General features: G+C 31.8%; 1 protein-coding gene across 1 annotated transcript; it reads left to right on the forward strand.

The window, feature by feature from the left end:
- The first annotated feature begins 3,863 nt into the window (after positions 1-3,863).
- LOC108914908 (luciferin 4-monooxygenase-like) lies at positions 3,864-19,353 on the forward strand. Its single transcript, XM_018720825.1, has 6 exons — positions 3,864-4,058; positions 8,672-9,216; positions 13,662-13,973; positions 16,496-16,853; positions 17,021-17,180; positions 19,008-19,353. The coding sequence occupies exons 1-6, from the start codon at positions 3,864-3,866 to the stop codon at positions 19,148-19,150; spliced, it is 1,713 nt and encodes a 570-aa protein (XP_018576341.1). The 3' UTR covers positions 19,151-19,353.
- Positions 19,354-19,672: the final 319 nt, after the last annotated feature.

Genomic DNA, 19,672 nt, shown 5'->3' on the forward strand with positions numbered 1-19,672 from the left:
TTGCTTGGATGTGGAAACAAAATAAGAAGTCAGGCTGAAGTGCGCGATTTATTTAATGCGAAATATCCCGAAANATTACTCTCTTTCATTTCCAAACAGACTATAGTTAAGGTTCATAATGTTAAAGATATGGGCGTTACGATAGATAGTACAATGTTATACAAACTTCACTTTGACAAATTTATATCTGATGCTTATAAAGCCCTCGGTTTTGTTATGAGGGAATCGCGTAATTTGAAGAATATACGAACCCTTATTACTTTGTATTACACATTTGTATTGGGTCATTGTTATGGCACGCGCAGTCAAAAAAATATACAGAGCGGATTGAAAAAATACAAAATAAATTTTTGAGATATCTTTATTTTAAGAAGTATAATAGACCGCCTGACTATATGACTATAAGAACTAATCAACTTTGCCGAGAATTTAATATAAATACACTTCACCACCGTCGTATCGTTTCTATTCTGCTATTTGGTTACAAAATTTTAAACTGTCTCATTAATGCACCAAATCTGCTCTCCCGTATACATTTCTGCATATCCCGTTACGCAAGAAATCATGTCCTCTTCTTGCAGTTATGTTTAAATTAATTAATCAAGTTTCATCATGCAACTCCATTGACTTGTTTTCACCCCAAAGAATATTCTTAAAAGAAACTAAACAATTTTTTTCTATAAACAATTTATCATAAACATTATTTTTACATGTCTTATTGTTGTAAAATCGTTATGTGGATGTTGTTGCCCTTCTCATATAGTGCTTCTATGTATTTAGGATATTACCCTTTGTTAGTGTGTTTGCTTTAGGTAGTCACATATTGTAGTAATTTTTTCCCTGTAATTAGATATTCATGAAAATAAATAAATAAATAAATGAAAATTTTGCACATTATTGAGTGCGATGTGAGTTACATTTCACGTAATTTTTTTACAATGTAATCTAATATTACTTAGCGTATTTAAATACTTTTAAAAGAATCCAAAAAAAGAGTCCAGTTTCTAAAGCACTTTTTGCCCAATATCCTTTCTAGTATGTAGCCGGCAAGAGCGAGTATTAGAGTGCAATAATAGTCCACTTTAGGGAATTCGTTTCTGAGTCAGCAGGACCTTGATACGCATGTAATTGACCGTCAGAAGCTTCGACAAACAAAGACCCCTCTTTACTCACCTTGAATTAATCGCACAGGGGAGGCAAAATTGCAGTTAATGGGACGTCCCAAAATCTCTAATACATTGTAAACCCGGAAACACTATACTTATTGGATATGGTGATGGCTCGAAAATTTAAAAATAGAAAATTGAAGTTCAATCCAAGTTAAAATAATTTGTTTTGTTCTCACCTACTGCTTACTGTAATTCAATCAATAACTATCAAAATTTAAGGAATGGTTTGAAACTAATTTTTCACAGTCATGGAAATAAATGGGGATTTTTTTTAGTTTTCATTTTATCGAATTACTTTTTTCCAAAAATTTTTGTGTTATTCCATTGAACAACATGATAATGTTGCTTCCCATGCCCGTAAATTCTTGATTTTTCAAATTCATCCCTCTAGTCCGAATAGTCTTCAACTCTATTACATATTTAAGAATCTCCAAGTTTCACAAGTAACAATAGCTATACAGGGTAGCCCAATTAAAACCTGAAATATTTTCATTGCAACAGGTTATTCCGGAAAACCCAGGCCGATTTTGCTTTCAAGTGGGACATCTTTTGATCATAAATTCATGGATGCAGGGTCATCCCCCTAAACGAGGTGGCAAACCCCTCAAAAATCTTAAATGGCATGGGGGTTAAGTGGCACATCATTTTAAAGATATTTCAATTCTCTTTACAAACATCCGATTTTTTTTTTGTTCTGCCTCAAAATTAATGTAAAAAGTACTGTTGGAAGTATCGATGAAAAAAATCGAAAAAAAGACTTGAAATAGTAATTAAAAAACTCACCGGATAATAAAACTGTGAAAAATTGAGGTATATCATCGAAATTTTGATGACATAGGTTTTATTAGAATTTTACATGTAGTTTTGTTCCAATTTTACATCAATCAGAATTGTCTAGGTAGTGAAATTCATTGATTTGTTATTATTCTCTATTTTAAAGCAAACGATTTAAATATCATGGTTTACACCACTGCAGAGATCCCAGAGAATGATGTATTTTTTCAACTGGATGGCGCTCCGCTACACTATGCACAACAACATTTTCCCGAACACTGGATTGTTATATAAGGGGTTTCATTGAATGGCCTCCAAGATCGCCTGATTTAACACCATTGAACTTTTTCTTATGGAGTCATTTAAAAAGTGTTATTTATAAAACAAAACCTACCTCTTTAGAAGATCTTCGCCAGTGAATAGTGGTAGCAAGTGATAAAATAACCCCTGAAATACTACAAAATGTTCGGGAAAATGTCGAACAAAAGTTTTATTATTGTATGGAAGTAAATGGGTCGCAATTTGAACACTTAATTAAATAAAATTTGTTTGAAAACTTTTTTTTATTTATTTCACTGACACTTGCAACAGGTTTTTTCCATTAATTTTAAGGCAGAACAAAAAAATTTCAGCATGTCTGTAAAGGGAATTAAAATACCTTTAAAATGATGTGCCACTTAACCCCCCGTGCCATTTAAGATTCTTGAAGGGGTTGCCACCCCGTTTATGGGAATGACCCTGCATCCATGAATTATTTATGATCAAAAGATGTCCCCCTTGAAAGCAAAATCGACCTGTTTCGGGGTTTTCCGGAAATATCTGTTGCATTGAAAATATTTCAGACCTACAGATCATGCGATCACTTGCCAAATATTTGTCAAACGTAAAACAATGTCTTATCGTGTGGAAGCTGCATATCGATACTTTTGGAAGCATTTACTAGCCAAATATTCAACAAAAGTATACAAACGGCACCTGTACACAAGATGTACAATTGGTAGGTATATGTTGGCGCTATAGATTTTGGCCAAATAATCTGCTAATTTATTAAATGTCATAAATAAACAATTATAGACACTAAATAATACAGAAAGAACAGAAATAACTTAATACGATAATTATAACATTAGATCAACGTATAAAAATCGACTCGACAACTGGTTTAATGAACATATCGTCATGTTTATTTATGCTCCTACTAGTCGGTGTTTATAAAGTTTCGTGAAACCTGAATCTCAATGATAAATTTTATTTACATAAACGAAATACAATTTACAAAAAATACGTTATTAATCACGCAACAAAGTTATCTTAATTGAATCTATTAAGTCAACTTGAAACGCACCTATACTTAATGAAAGACGTCACAATTTAATAATCAACAGCTATAATAAATACCACCTGATGTGGTAGGTGATAAAATATTTCGGTATAAAACTTTTTAAACGAAAATTTGTCAACAGAAAAACGGAAGAATTACAAAAAGAGAAAATGACTACAAATTATACCTGTTCAGCTTTCAGCCACTTTTTTATGTGCACTTTATGAAATTTTTATTAACTCAGCTAGTTGTAAATTAGGAGAAATTTTGTAAAAATATATTCTATACATCATATTTATATTTTTTTATATTTTATATGGCAAAATTGACAAACAAACAGAAAAACTATTAAAGCATTAAAGTTTTCAAAAAGTATCTAAAATTATTTTTATCTAAAAGAGCTAAATCTCAAATAAGAAATCACAAAATACAAATTTTCTCTGATTTACAAATATTGATGCCATAATCTGTGAATACCCTGTATACATATATGTAAATTCTTCTTACGAATATAAAGTAGATAAATATAATTATGTTAATAAGAATATATTAAAATATCACAAAATTCACGAGAATATCACAGTATACCTTCGTTAAATATGAATTTAAACGAAGTAAATAACAACGCAACATCTTCGCGGCAGTTGGTTTTAACTCACCAAGTTGAAATGTCTACTGAAGAGGATAAATTTGTGACTTTCGGCCCTGAACCCGCTGAACCCTTGTCGGATAACACCGTAGGAAAAGAAATTTTTGAAAAATTGCTGGCAAATTCTACAAATGACAATGCGCTGGTAAGTTTACCATTATTATATCGATGTTATCATCGTAACTGAATTAAATACCTAATACCGTTCAAATTACGCAAGTTTAATAGCAAATAATATTCTTGGATTATTTCAAAAGATTTAATTAATTCTCCAATTTCAAATGATATGACTATAAAAAGCAGTCCGGTTATACTGCTATAAAAAGCATTGCGGTTAAAAATTTGTATAGGTATTTAAATTTTAAAGAAATTAAAATCACTACGAAAAGTACGTGCTTGAGATCATGTCCTTAAATGTGGGGAACGAGACATCAGTTTATTATAATCACATGGTAAATTTATTTTTAGGAAAAAAAATTGAATTTGCTTTAAGGAGGTTTATCTGATTTGGAATTGACGAACAAATATTCGTAAAAAAATTAATATAAGCTTATGAAAAAAATCCTCAAAAAAAATTATGACTAGTTTGGATACATAAGGGACNTCACATGGTAAATTTATTTTTAGGAAAAAAAATTGAATTTGCTTTAAGGAGGTTTATCTGATTTGGAATTGACGAACAAATATTCGTAAAAAAATTAATATAAGCTTATGAAAAAAATCCTCAAAAAAAATTATAACTAGTTTGAATACCTAAGAGACGAGATATTAATAAAATAATTTTTCACGATTTAGTACAGAGTCTTATGAGAATGCAGATTTTTTTGGTCTTTCCACTTAGAATGCGCAACAATTGACGAACAGTTTCCACAGCAACTTGTATAAATAGGAAACCGATATCTAAGGAACCGTATGACAACTCGTAGAAATCGATTACGTACTTGTAAGATACATAATTTATAATAATTCTCCTTCAAACTACTGTTGTTGATTAACTTAACGTCCATATGCGTGATAGCAGCAACACCGCGGTTCTCGACGTAGCGTATTATTTGAAATTTGCAGGTGTGACATATGGTGTATATTTCAAGCTTATTCATCCAAACAAAGCCAGCCAAGTGCAACGTTGCCAAATCTAAAGGCTTACTACTTTAGTCACTAGCGAGTGTACACAAACTCTCGTTAGACTTTTAGACGTACCTCCGTATCCGATAAACCTCCTTAATTAACTTAATATCTTTAAAGTAAAGTAAAATCACGAAAGCTAATAGTAAAATATATTTTTTTAAAAAAGAAATTTAGTAAAAAGGATAAATGTTGGTCAGGTAAAAGAATAATTCTCATAATCAAATTTTCAACACTTTNTGCTTTAAGGAGGTTTATCTGATTTGGAATTGACGAACAAATATTCGTAAAAAAATTAATATAAGCTTATGAAAAAAATCCTCAAAAAAAATTATGACTAGTTTGGATACATAAGGGACGAGATATTAATAAAATAATTTTTCACGATTTAGTACAGTCTTATGAGAATGCAGATTTTTTTGGTCTTTCCACTTAGAATGCGCAACAATTGACGAACAGTTTTTACAGCAACTTGTATAAATAGGAAACCAATATCTAAGGAACCGTATGACAGCTCGTAGAAATCGATTAGGTACTTGTAAGATACATAATTTATAATAATTCTCCTTCAAACTACTGTTGTTGATTAACTTAACGTCCATATGCGTGATAGCGGCAACGCCGCGGTTCTCGACGTAGCGTATTATTTGAAATTTGCAGGTGTGACATATGGTGTATATTTCAAGCTTAGGCATCCAAACAAAGCCAGCCAAGTGCAACGTTGCCAAATCTAAAGGCTTACTACTTTAGTCACTAGCGAATGCACAGAAACGCTCGTTAGACTTTTAGACGTACACCTCCGTACCCGATAAACCTCCTTAATTAACTTAATATCTTTAAAGTAAAGTAAAATCACGAAAGCTAATAGTAAAATATATTTTTTTAAAAAAGAAATTTAGTAAAAAGGATAAATGTTGGTCAGGTAAAAGAATAATTCTCATAATCAAATTTTCAACACTTTTTGGCACTGTCGTTTCAATTCTTTTTTGTTTTATACGTATATAATTCTGTCCTATGTATATAGAAATAGTAATAGCTTTCTATTTCTACGCGTTGGCCTTTGTAGTAGGTGATCTTGGAACAACAAGAATACAAGATATTTCTATGAAAGATTACATCAATTAACAATTTTAATACGTTATGTGTTTTTGTATTAATAATATTTAAATATACAATTTTTTATTTTTGTTTTAGATACTTAATTATTAAATACTAACTGTTTATTAAATATTGCTGGTGCAGATTTTTGATTTCGAAGAACATTGTTTGACTTTTAATAGGATTTTTAGAAAAACTTTAGAATTTAATTAAATTAGCTTGGTCTAATTATTTTTAATATAATTATTTGCTGAATTAGGCTGAAATTTTAGATAAAGATGAACAACATATCTTTATATAAGATGAAAAATGAAAATTTTCTTAACAAAACTGGTCAGTTAGGTCTGCAATGTTTTAAAATAAATTTAAAAATTTTATAGTAATTCTGAAGCGGTTTAAAATAAAAACTTGACATTGGAAGGTATAGTGTAATAGGGGTATAATCTACTGTTTTTTTTTTTAAATAAAATAATCAGCGGAGTAGTTATGGGGACAGCGATATTTCGAAATAACTGCTTTTATTTACATATTAATTCTCCCGTAAATATTTATTAGGAAATCTAATTGCAATTTTCGATATATCAGCACTTAAAAAAGGCCCAGGTTAAAAAACAAAACTTCCTTAGCCAATATGCAATTTGCGTTTGGACCAAGCTGAAGGAAATGTTTTTTAACTTGGATTTAGAACAGAACCTCTATAAAAATTGCTTACCTGCCAGATATTTGAAACAATTTGTCATTCAATATTCAAAGCCTGTTAATGAATTTTGTATATTAACATCTTGACTTTTCCTGTAGAAATATCAAAAATTGTAATCATCTCGAATAACAATTTCTAAAAATTTACAAAATGTGTCATTTGTGGAAAAAATATTATTATTTTAAAAAATCCTAGAATGTGATTAAAAAACCGATATCTGCACCACTGATATTTAATTTTTTCGATAATGCCACTAATTGTAAATTATATCTCGGATCACCTATACTATACTACACTTATGTTTGAAGATAATGAGTCAAATTTTTATTAAAAAGCACGTTTTACTTTTTTTAAGCATTGTGTTTAATTCGTACACCTCAATAAAAATGATCTCCGACATTGATGTAGTTTAAGTAAAATATACTACGGTCACTTTACATATTCCAACAAAGTAAATAATTGTAAGCACCTACGGCATCTCGCAAACAAGATGCACCTTGTCAAGTTGTAAGTTCGTGACGTTTTGCGTCAATTATGTATTCAAATAGAATTTGTATGATACGTCTTTGTGTAGTATGTGTTATACAGAGTAGGCCACCAGTAACGCCTCGGTCGCTAGGGACCAAACGGCAAACGTTACAGAAACCTGTTTAGGTGGGTATGTGTAGGTTGATTACGGCTACATTTTAAAAATATTTTCAAATATACAGAGTGTCCAGGAAAAGCGTACCATATCAAAGTTATGTTTTTTTAAATGGAACACCCTGTATTTCACTGCATTTTTGAAAGCACCATAAAAAAATAGATGAACTTTATTAAAGGTCCTGCATTCCTAGAACTTACAGTTTGTGAGATATTTCAATTTTAGTGAAAATGCAGGCTTAGCCTAGAAATTTAATATTTGCAATAAAAAAATAATTTTAGGGAAGCAGCTTTGGAGAGTGTATCCTTGAAGTTATAAATTATTATATTTGTCGTCACTTAATATTATACAGGGTGTTCAAAAAACCTGCACATTTTTCATATTCAGTGAGAAATTATATAAATCGAAAATTTAGTAATAAATGAATAGGTAGGAATGGTCCATGTCAGTGGCTACCTAGGTGTCCAAACATCCCGTAATGGACTGCTTTGTTTCGGGCTATATAAAAAATCTTGTACACAGTGTTCCACCTACGATGATATAAAGGGAAGGAATATAGATGCAACCTACACATATCCACCTAAACAGGTTTCTATAACATTCGCCGTTTGGTTCCTAGCGAGCGAGGCGTTACTGGTGGCCCACCCTGTATATTTCAGTGTTTACGGTATGTTTGTGTCTTCACTGAGATTTCCGGTAAAACTATACACTATACCAATTTTCAACAAGTATACGGCGTAAAAGTTGGGGTTAAATAATCCAGCTTTACTACCCATTCCTACGCCACTGATCTACAAAAATTTGTAAATTTTGCACTAAATTATGTACATGTGTAAATATTAATAGCACTCCAAAATTGAATCAATTTGTTATAAGCATACCAAAGGTTTCATAAATAATATGATTTTAAAAACCGACCAATACAGCCCTGCACACTGAAAACGGTGATACTTGCTTTATAAGGCAATTCTGAATTATTTATCGAGTTCAATTTGTGGTTAAAGTTTGATTCAACCGAACTAAAACACCCTGTATAACGAAGTCATTTTTTTACTTGTTTTACCTGCTTCCGAAATTATCAAAACGAAATATGTTACATATGTATTATTTGTACTTTTCAATTATAAACACTTGTTAGAATCTTCTTTTTATGTTTCCGCTTTAATAAAAATATTAAGTTTCTCTTATTTAGATTGACGTCTTCACTGGCAGAACCCTCTCTTACAAATCGTTGTTGCAAAAGTCGTGTGAACTGGCAGAAGCTTTACGTAGTAATGGTTACACAAACAACACAATTCTCTCAGTTTGCAGTGAAAACAATTTGGAATTCTTTATCCCTGTCCTGGCATCTCTTTTCGTTGGCTGTATTATGGTTCCTATCAGTTTCAACTACGAGTCATATGAGATGAACAACATCTTGAATATCAGCAAACCCAAAGTAATTTTCTGTTCCAATAGTGTATTATCAAAAGTTTTGCACTTAAAAACACGTCTGTCTTATTTAGAAAATGTTATTGTTATTGATTGCAACGAGCCAGTTCTTGAAGCGGAAAATCTGGATGAGTTTATGAGAAGGTCATTGAAAGAAAAATTGGTGTTACCTTCTAATTTTCAGCCGTTACAAGGCGACTCAGAAAAACTAGGTGCCTTTATTTTGTGTTCTTCAGGTACTACTGGTATGCCCAAAGGCGTATTACTCTCACATAAAAACATAATGGTTACATTACTACACTCAAGGTAAGATTGAATATTATACTAAAAAGTTACAACAATTTATTTCAAATCAAGACATAGTAAACAAGATCATACATCAACAAATTTGTAATCAATTATTTAACTAAACGTTTTACCATTAGTAAATACACTTTTAACACTAAAAAGTATTATTACAGTTTAATTAGTTTACTACCTTTAATTGTTTTTATATTAATTAGAATTAATCAGAAACAGATGTTAAATAAGCTTTATAAATCGCGCCTAACTGATGTCTAAAATAAATATCATTAGTAAATTAATATACAAAACTGTGGTATTGTTCATTTATATCATAACAAATTTACTAAAATAAATTCAAAATCGCTACACAGTATATATTATAATATTATAAATTAATGAATATTTATTTTTCTAATTTATTTTAATTCTATTTTATTTCAATTAAAAAATTTTTAATGATGATTTGTTTCCTTTATTTTAATTAGTGTTACTGTTCTTATTTAGTGTTGGTAATCATTGTTGAGCGCCTTCATGGTATTATGAAAAATATTTTCTTTTAAAGTGAAATGATTGTTTTTTGAATACAAAAATTTGAATGACTTGTATTTTTAAAATATGTAAATATTCCCAAAATTCAACTTACCGTGCTAGCTAATTCTTGGATGCCAGATAATTTCAGTCACTTAGTTTGATTTTATTTTTAATATAGATTTCTAACTATTTTTTTATGTCCACTATTTTTAAATATTATTCTGAACTTTGAATTGGATTCTATTTTACAAACTTATTAATTTCAATGACAGCCAAGTTTTTTACTTTTGATTTTGTTTTATAGAAATTGTTTATAGTCTTACTTCAGAAATTTAAATTTAGCATGATGAAAATTTCTTTAATATCAGATGTCGGTTCTATAATGATTATCTGATATCTATGTGAGTTTTAGATATTGCTATTTTTCAGAAAACAAATAGGAATCTGTTTTTTTTTCAAATTTTATATTTTTTCTAAGTTTATAAATTCTGTCTACCCTATCTCTGTCCTACGCCAAGCTTATCTCTAACAAGCAATACTTATTCTAGATATACCTACAATTTATTTTACCTAATTACAACTTCTATTGTCTATGTCTACCTGGTCAACTCTCGTTCTGTAATCCTTTTCTGTTCCTCTTGTCTTAACAGCTAACTATCTGTCCAATGTCCAATGTCTGCTACCAACACCTCGCTACTCCTTGATTCACTATGGTATTGGTCTTACTATTCTGCGTCTTGATTCTCCTTCCTTTTTTTCTGTTTTCTACGACAGTCAAAATAATATTACTAACCTTTACTATATGGATTTCTTCTTTATTTGAAGTTTATTTTACTTCCACTTTCTTGGTCCTTTTATAAACATTCTGGTTTCTTTTACTGGTTTCTCTTACTGCAAGACTTTGACATCTAATATGAACTAACTTCGTATCCTCAAAATTTCTCTTCTAATCTAAGTTTAATTTAAGTTTCTTTTCTTTTTCTGAATTTTTCAATATCGCGATTCAAATTCAATTATCCTTTTCTTTTTCTATATATTTTCTTTGGTTCTACTTCAATAATTACTTATGTGTTCTTCTTTATTTCATACAGATCTTTTAAACCTCATACAATTTTTTTTTCTAATTATTATTCTTCCTCTCGTCTCTTAGTTACCCAACACTCTTTTTCTTTTAACCACTGCACTCTTATTTCTATTTACAAAAAAATTTCTGACTATAGTTTCCAAGTTGCACCAGTCAGATTACAAAATAACCATTTTGTTTTCTCTTACTCTATTTTACTATTTTATCTCTATACTTTATTAATTTAAATGGATATTCTATCTAAATTCATATTTTCTTATAAACTGTCACTTTATTCTTAACTGTCACTCAAATTAAAATTATTATCCTGTCACCATTTATCCTAGTATGTTTTTACTTAATGTATTTCTCATTTACTTTCAATTTCTACTTAACAATAAAACTTTTAATCAAATCCAACCTGTTACAATATACAGGGTAGCCCATCGAAAACGTACCGCAAGGCATTACAGGGTAGTAATAAACTTTTCGGCAAAATCCAAAAACAGGTAAAGTTTGCTTCTGAGGGGGACATCTTTTGGTGCAAAAAGTATAGCAAAATCTTCAACCCCCTAAGTGGGGGTGCCATCCCCCAAATTTTTTTAAATGGGAATGGGGGTCAAGTGGGGGGTCATTAGAAAGGGCTTTTAATTCTCTATACATCGATTCTTACTTTTTGAAAATCGATCCATTATTTTAGAAAATATGCAGCTTTGAAAATACGAACAATATTTTTGACGAGAAATGCGAAAATCGATTTAATTTTACTTCAAAACTTACGGTATTAGCTTGGTAAATTCCTTCAAAAGAATTCGCTGTTTTTTTTTTCTGATTTGCGAATTCTTTAGCCTGATTTTGGTGAGCAAAAAATTGTCCGCTTTTTGTTTCGTATTTAGATAGGCCACAAGAAGTTGCTAGATAACTGTCTTGTGACTTGTAGTTGAAGAGTACCAATACTGCCGAGTCTTTTAAATTGATTAATTATGGTGTACTCAATTCCAGAAAGAGTAGAAATTATTGAGCTTTTTTTCAAAAACAATGAATGCGGAAATCGGGTCGCCGAACTGTTCAACCAACGGCATCCTGAGAAACATGCGTCTGGAAAAATTGTTCGCGAATTGGTGGCCAAATTTCGCGAAACTGGCTCCGTTCATAACAAAAAGAGGCAGGTTGAAAATCCGGTACTAAATGAACCTACGGAAATAGCGGTATTGGGGCAAGTGGCAATGGATAGTACGCTGAGTACAATGCAATTGGCTACTGCGACAGGAGTGAGTCGTACAAGTGTCCAACGAATATTAAAAAAATACAAATTCCATCCTTATAAGATTCGGCTAGTGCAAGAGCTAAATGAAGACGATTTTGATCGTCGTTTGCAATTTTGCGAAATAATGACTGAACGAGCGATAAACGATAATTTCCTCTTTAATGTGTGTTTTTCGGACGAGTGTACGTTCTTCTTGAATGGTTTAGTGAATCGCCATAATTGTCGTTACTGGGCTGATACCAATCCAAGGATTTTCCATGAGACACACTCCCAACACCCCCAGAAGTTGAATGTATGGGCAGGTATTTTTGGAAATTCCATTGTAGGTCCTTTTTTCCTTCCTGGAAATTTGACAGGCGATATGTACTTGGATTTACTACAAAATGTCATCGACCCAGCTCTAACAAATATCATAGAGGACGACCCTGCTTACAATGAACACGAACTGATTTTCCAGCAAGACGGAGCTCCTCCACATTACTCGCTCAATGTGCGCAATTACCTAAATGAGACGTTTCCAGGACGCTGGATAGGACGAAGAGGTGCAATTGAGTGGCCCCCTCGGTCACCCGACTTAAATCCTTTAGATTTCTTTCTCTGGGGGCACATTAAAAGCAAAGTTTACAGCACTCCACCTGATACCTTGGAAGATCTGCGAGGACGAATCATTAATGTATGTCGCGAAGTAACACCGCAAGTGCTCCAGAATGTTCGACAACGGTTTGAAGACAACCTGTATCATTGTATGCAAGTTGGCGGACAACATTTTCAGCATTTACTTGACTAATACCGTAAGTTTTGAAGTAAAATTAAATCGATTTTCGCATTTCTCGTCAAAAATATTGTTCGTATTTTCAAAGCTGCATATTTTCTAAAATAATGAATCGATTTTCAAAAAGTAAGAATCGATGTATAGAGAATTAAAAGCCCTTTCTAATGACCCCCCACTTGACCCCCATTCCCATTTGAAAAAATTTAGGGGATAGCACCCCCACTTAGGGGGTTGAAGATTTTGGTATGCTTTTTGAGCCAAAAGCAAATTTGACCTGTTTTCGGATTTTGCCGAAAAGTTCTTTACTACCCTGTAATGCCTTGCGGTACGTTTTCGATGGGCTACCCTGTATATACCTACTGTAATGTCAAGGTTAGAAATGAAATCATTAAAACATTTCTTGAAGGTTACAAACTACGTGGCACTTTAAGAAGGCTCTATAGCAAATAGCCTACCTACAATACATTTTTATAGATAATATTACATAGTTTGTCTAAATATGAATTAATGCACAGATAACAGACTTTCTACCATTCTGACGCAGATTTTCTATAAAATGGACCTAGTTTGAAGCTCAAATTACTTTTTGATGTAAAGAAATTTGTAATTTACGATGCCGCTTGTTCAAAAGCCTCTTAAGTTCCAGTATCTCACAGATCAACAGTATGCGTTTATTAATTACTTCAGTTAAATTAATGTTAATAAATAAACAACTGCAAAATTATTATAGGTATAAGTTTTTTGTAGGATTAAATAAGATTATATTTGTCGCAATTATATTTCAGTTTTAAAATAATACATATAAATGTATACAACTTCAATTTTGACTCTAGAGATCCGAGATACTCCTTCAATAATGCAACCGCACTGGGACTGATGCCCTTTTTCCACGGTTATGGGTTAAATATTGGCCTTACCGCTATTGCCAATGGGCAAAAGCTGGTTATACTCAAAAGATTTGAAGAAGACACGTTTTTGAAATCTATACAAGATTATGGAATTCCACTTTTAATCATTGTGCCACCACTAGCTGTATTTCTAGAGAAAAGTTCGAAAGTTTCCAAATATGATCTATCTTGTGTGGAGGAGATAATATGTGGAGCTGCTCCATTGAGTAAGAATACAGAGCTAGCTTTAAGGACAAGGTAAAATTAGAGTGTGCTCTGTTAAAAGAAACGAGGCAAAATAATAACTACACCGAAAGAACAGTTATTTTATCATAAATAAACGGCTTTGTTTGACACTCATTTTTTCACATGTGAACTTTGCTGTAAAGTGGCTAATATTGTAATTAAATAATGGCTTACTTAATCATTAAGTAACATACTTTATTTAAGTAAATCGTATTTATCAGAATTATATTTATTGTACTATTTATGTAACAATAAACTAACTTTTAATAAAATATGTAGGTACATATTTTTATAAAGGAAATTTAATATTCAATCAGAAAATGCCATTTTTTTTGTCTAGCCAAAACATTTCTGTAACATTTGTTTTAAATACTGGTTTTCAAGCTTTCAAGCCACAAAGGGCTGCAGAGCGGAAGCCGAAACAACCAGATTTAAACAATCTTGATTCAAATAGTGAATCAAATTTTGTTTCGTTTCCCTTTTACCTACATAAATTAATACAGGGTGATTCACAAATGGTAACCAAAAATGTAACTTCATATTCTTTGGTGAATTTTAAGGACAGTCTTTCGTATAAAGTTTTTATCTAGAACGCTTCGTTAAAAAGATAAGTACAATACTTACAAAAATATTTTAAATTTTTTTAAATTAATAAATTAATTTAAAAACTAGTAAGTGAAATAATTTGAAATTGGGGACATGTATTGGGCACATTGTCCAAAACCTAAGGCGTAAAATTTAGATGATCTAGTGGCGGAGACACAGGTGGCATATTGGCATATTTTTCTAAGTAAAATAGTACGCCTCTGCTTTACGGTATAGTTTTTCCGAATTCAATTGAAAAACCTATAATTTCAAGGTATGTACCAGGCTCGGTCGCTAAGCAGCAACTCGGCATTGAAATATTTGAAAAACTTGTTCCCATATTTATTTAGCCATACCCATATATAGGTCTCGTCGAACTAAACGTCAGTGGTAGAAATGTATACGACCAGTTGAAGAATGCGAGCGCGGCCAAAGGAAAATGAGCACAGTTTTATTGGGCTTCTGGGCAATAAATCACAGCAGGCGAAGTGGTTCATAAATTGCCCAGTAGTGTAATGCACCAGTGCGGAATTTGGTGTGAATCAGGCAATTTTAATTTATTATAGGCACCTTCTATCAATCATTCATACTACAATTGCGAAAGGGAGAAATAAGAGGGATATTTTGTTTACTAATATTATAACAACATGGCATTTTGGAGACCTTTTGAAACGGAACAAAACGAAATTTACCACCAATATAATAAAATTGTTTGAGGACATAAATAATTAAAATATGTTGTTGGCCAAATGAACATATAATAGAAATTTTCTACACATTATATAGAAATTATTATAATTTTTTACCTTTAGCAGAAATTTTTTTTAGGGACGCCTATGAAACTCATTAAATTTTATTACCAGACGTTTTTCTGCATATTCCACTGACTTCTACAAATTACTACTCTCTTATGTGTTTCGACAAAAAACTTGATTTTCGAGTAAAACTTAAAGAGCTGAAAATACCAGACCTCAACCCACTGGATTTCTTTATATGGGGTAACAGCACCCCATCGGCTGGAATACAGTGAACAAATTAAACACCTGAGCAATTAGAAGAAAGAATAAATAATAATTTTCATCAGGTTTAAGCAACAATAAATTTCGAAGAAATTACATTTTCGTTACTAAAAAATGTCTCGCCTGTGTTCGTGGAAATAGAGGTATTCTTCAGCATTTCCTAAAATAAAATCATTAAAATGATGACTAATGTTATTAATTTCTTTATTCGATTAAATAACTGAACCGATTAGTGGTTGTCATAATGTCATTTAAGTAAAGTGTTTTTAGTTCGTTTTTTAAGTTTTACTCGAAAATCAGGCTTTTTTCGAAAAACATAAGAGAGTGGTAATTTGTAGAAAATTGAAAGACGAATCCGCAAATATCATGATTGTTACCATAAAGTTGTGGCGTACTATTTTATTTAGAAAAATATACAGATACCATGTATATCCGCGACTGCAGCATCTCAATTTTAGGAAAAGCCCTCAGATTTTGTACAATGTTTACATAAATACATGTGCCCAATTTCAAATTATTTCACCTACTATTTTTTAAATTATTTAAAAAAATTAAAAATATTCGCATCTGCAATAAAATATGGGGGTTCCTATTTAAGATTTCAAACTTAGCCCCTTCCCCACTTACAAAGAGCATGGGAGACAGACTAATTTGAGCACTTTCGTATTTCTCCCACAAAATGATTAAATTTTGATTACCTATTGACATTTTTTTCGTAGGGTGCTTACTTCTCGAGATATTTGAAAGTTTCAGGTTAAAAAAAAAATACCCAGTATATGTAGCCTAAATTAGCAATAATTCACTGTAAATGAAATGTATTTTCATTAAAGAAATGTTCTTACGGTATAGTAGCCCTTAAACCACAAATTAAACCCTCAAGTTCTACTTGAGATTATATAACATATGAATATTTATTATTTTGTTTTGCAGATTAAAAAATCTTAAATTATTGCGCCAAATATATGGACTAACGGAGACGACATTTGCACTTACCAGAACCGACAAAGATAACAAAAGTCCAGGATCATGTGGAAAAATTGTATCATTTATGTCGTGCAAAGTCAGAAATCCACAAACGGGAATATCCCTAGGTCCTAACCAAATTGGCGAGTTATGTTTCAAAGGGCCCCTAGTCATGACAGGATATTATGGTAACGAGGAAGCTACGAAAGAAATCTTTACCCCTGATGGATGGCTAAAGAGTGGGGACCTTGGATATTATGACGAACAAAAACGCTTTTATATTGTTGACAGGCTCAAAGAACTGGTTAAATATAAAGGATATCAGGTAAAATGAATATATTGTAAACTTAGCATGTTACAGTCAGATCCTTTTGATTATTATTGGTTAAAGGACCTCCAGACCCTATATCATTTACAATATGTTTTAGTAATAATAATTACTATAATCTCGTTGATACAAGTTATTCTATGTACCTGTATATTTTCGTTTAGGTATCTCCTTCTGAACTCGAAGCAGTTTTGTTACGTCATCCAAAGGTTCGAGACGTAGGTGTAGTTGGATTACCAGACGAAATCTGTGGAGAACTCCCTTTAGCTTTTGTGGTGAAAATTGAAGAAGTCACCGAAGCTGAACTACAAAAATATGTTGCTAGTAAGTTTCATTCACTCTCCCTTCGACAATTGAATACAAAAAAATATTTGAAAATGTATTGTATTTAGTTGAGTGTTTCAATATTTGGGGACTAGGGATTAGTTTATCTCGCAAACTTGTACAGAGTTATTGAGTAGATAACGATTGTTAAACTTCGTAAATGTGTTCTTTAAGGTTGCGTTATAATTAGAATTTTTGCAATTGAGCTAGTTCGAAAACTGTGGAAACTTGGTATGTTAGATTCATCTCATCAAGGCGTTTCTAGTTATCGATATATTGATGTCGTTCCATAAGTTCCCGTGTTCCTTTTTATTTTTTTCTCGCTATTTTATCTATTGTATGGCAAAGTGTATGTATGCCTTCGAAAGTATTTTTCTTGCTCCACAAAGCTATAGGCATCGTTATTCTTAAAAACTTAATTTTAACTAATTTTCAGACAATTGAAAAAGCAGGAGGCACTTGCTCTATTTCACCTTTCGTCATGGTCAAAAAGCTACAGAAGCTGTTCCAGACATTGGCGCCGTATTGGTTTGTCAAGTTCAAAAATAGTAATTTCGAGCTTGATGACAGACCCCGCTTTTGTCTACTTCCGAGTTCGATGAGGAAAGTCTCAGGGCACCTTTGAATGTGGATGGCCGACAAACATGTCGAAAATTGGCTGAGAAGTCTTGCGACAATTTCCCAACGTCTATAATTTACGGGATTCACTCAAAAACTCGGAGCTTGAGTGCCGCACATATTAAACTACAACAACAAAAAACATTGCCGGGCCACAGCTGCTCAAAATCTCGTCCGAACTCGTTCAATACGCAGTCACAAACAACGATTTCTGTACCGAATTGTCACCGGAGATGAGAAATGGTGTTACGTCAACATGAAGCAAAGAAACGAGTAGACGGCACCAGAAGACATCCCAAAGCATAGAGTCAAGCGAGATCTCCGTCACTAGAAGGCTAAGATCTGTGTTTGGTGAGACTGAGAAGATGTAGTGTACTGGGAAATGAAGAACAGGACTCTTGACCAGGAACGTTCAGCTTCACCGCGTGAACGAAGTAATCCAGCAGAAAGAGTCGATCGACGTGGTCATATCATCTTTCTTCATGACAATGCACGTCTTTATACAGCAAATATCGTCAAGAAGGCTCTGAATATACTCAAATGAATCCACCCACCGTACTGCCCGGATTATTACCTTCTCCGCTCCAGGTCAAACCAAATGAGGGTGTACCCTTCGCTCGCCAACGATGAAGACCTCAAAACCTAGTTCATCAAATTCTGCAACACACGACCAGATGAATTTTGGCGAAACTGCATCAACAAATTGGTCGAAAGATGGGAACAGGTCGTCAACGATGATGGAGAATACATTATTGATAAATTTAATTATTGTTGTTTTCAATAAAACTTTGTAATAAAAAAAACGGAAGAACTTATGGAGCAACAGAATATAAAAGTGGCTAAAGTGCCTTAGGCAATAAATTTGGTCCAAAAATAGATTTTGAGAAAAATTCTAGAACCGCTCTTACCATCATTTTATATTTATAAATTTCATTTTTATTGTTTTAAATGTAGTCTTTTATTCGCTTTCAATCAGAACTTTTTCTTCTTAGTTTCAATCGGTTTATTCATTCGAGAAGAAATTTTGTTTCATATTTTTATGAATTTCTATTACGTCAAGTTTAGCTTAGTGTACTCGCTCATAAATCAACATGTCATTTTTCTGATTTGATTCCGTCAAAAACTCGTGGGATACTTTTTTGGATTCAGGTCAAAAAAATCTATGAATGTGGATAAAAAATATTAATATGTTATTTAAATTTATTTCAGGTATTGTGTCGCCGCAAAAGCAACTTCGAGGGGGAGTAATTTTCGTTTCAGAAATTCCCAAGAATCCCAGTGGGAAAATACTGAGACGAGAGCTGAGAGACAGATTAAAGAGCTATAATCACAACAAAAATTTTAATATGTAATTATTGAATTAAATGCGGTGGAAAGTGAATGTATAGCGTCATATTTGACTTAAAAATGAAATCGCTTCAAAATTAAAGTTGATTTGTCTCTCTAATTGTCAAAATTATATGTACACTCTGTGTATTTAACCTAAAATTAATTTTAACTTTTGTGCATAAAATTTAAATTAAATAAATAAGCCTCAGAATTAGAAATTAACTACCTAGATATTATTTCTAATGAAAATTTTCCTGTTAAAGACTTTAATGTAAATATTTTTTAATAAACAATGATTACTTGATGTTGTTTACATATTTATATTAATTTTTATATCTCAAATATATAAATGTCTAAGTAAATCAATGGCTTTTATTTAAATTTGAATAGTCTTTGTTATAAATAACAAAATCTCAATTGGGTGCCTACTTAAAATGGTTTTCAGCTACAAATTTAATTTCATCGACAACCTACATTTTTACCGTTTTACCTTTTCCGCAACCACAAAGCAATTACGTAATAATTACAATTTAATTAGACACGGC

This window comes from Anoplophora glabripennis, unplaced genomic scaffold, assembly GCF_000390285.2.
Source record: "Anoplophora glabripennis isolate ALB-LARVAE unplaced genomic scaffold, Agla_2.0 scaffold1065, whole genome shotgun sequence".
Lineage (NCBI taxonomy): Eukaryota > Metazoa > Arthropoda > Insecta > Coleoptera > Cerambycidae > Anoplophora > Anoplophora glabripennis.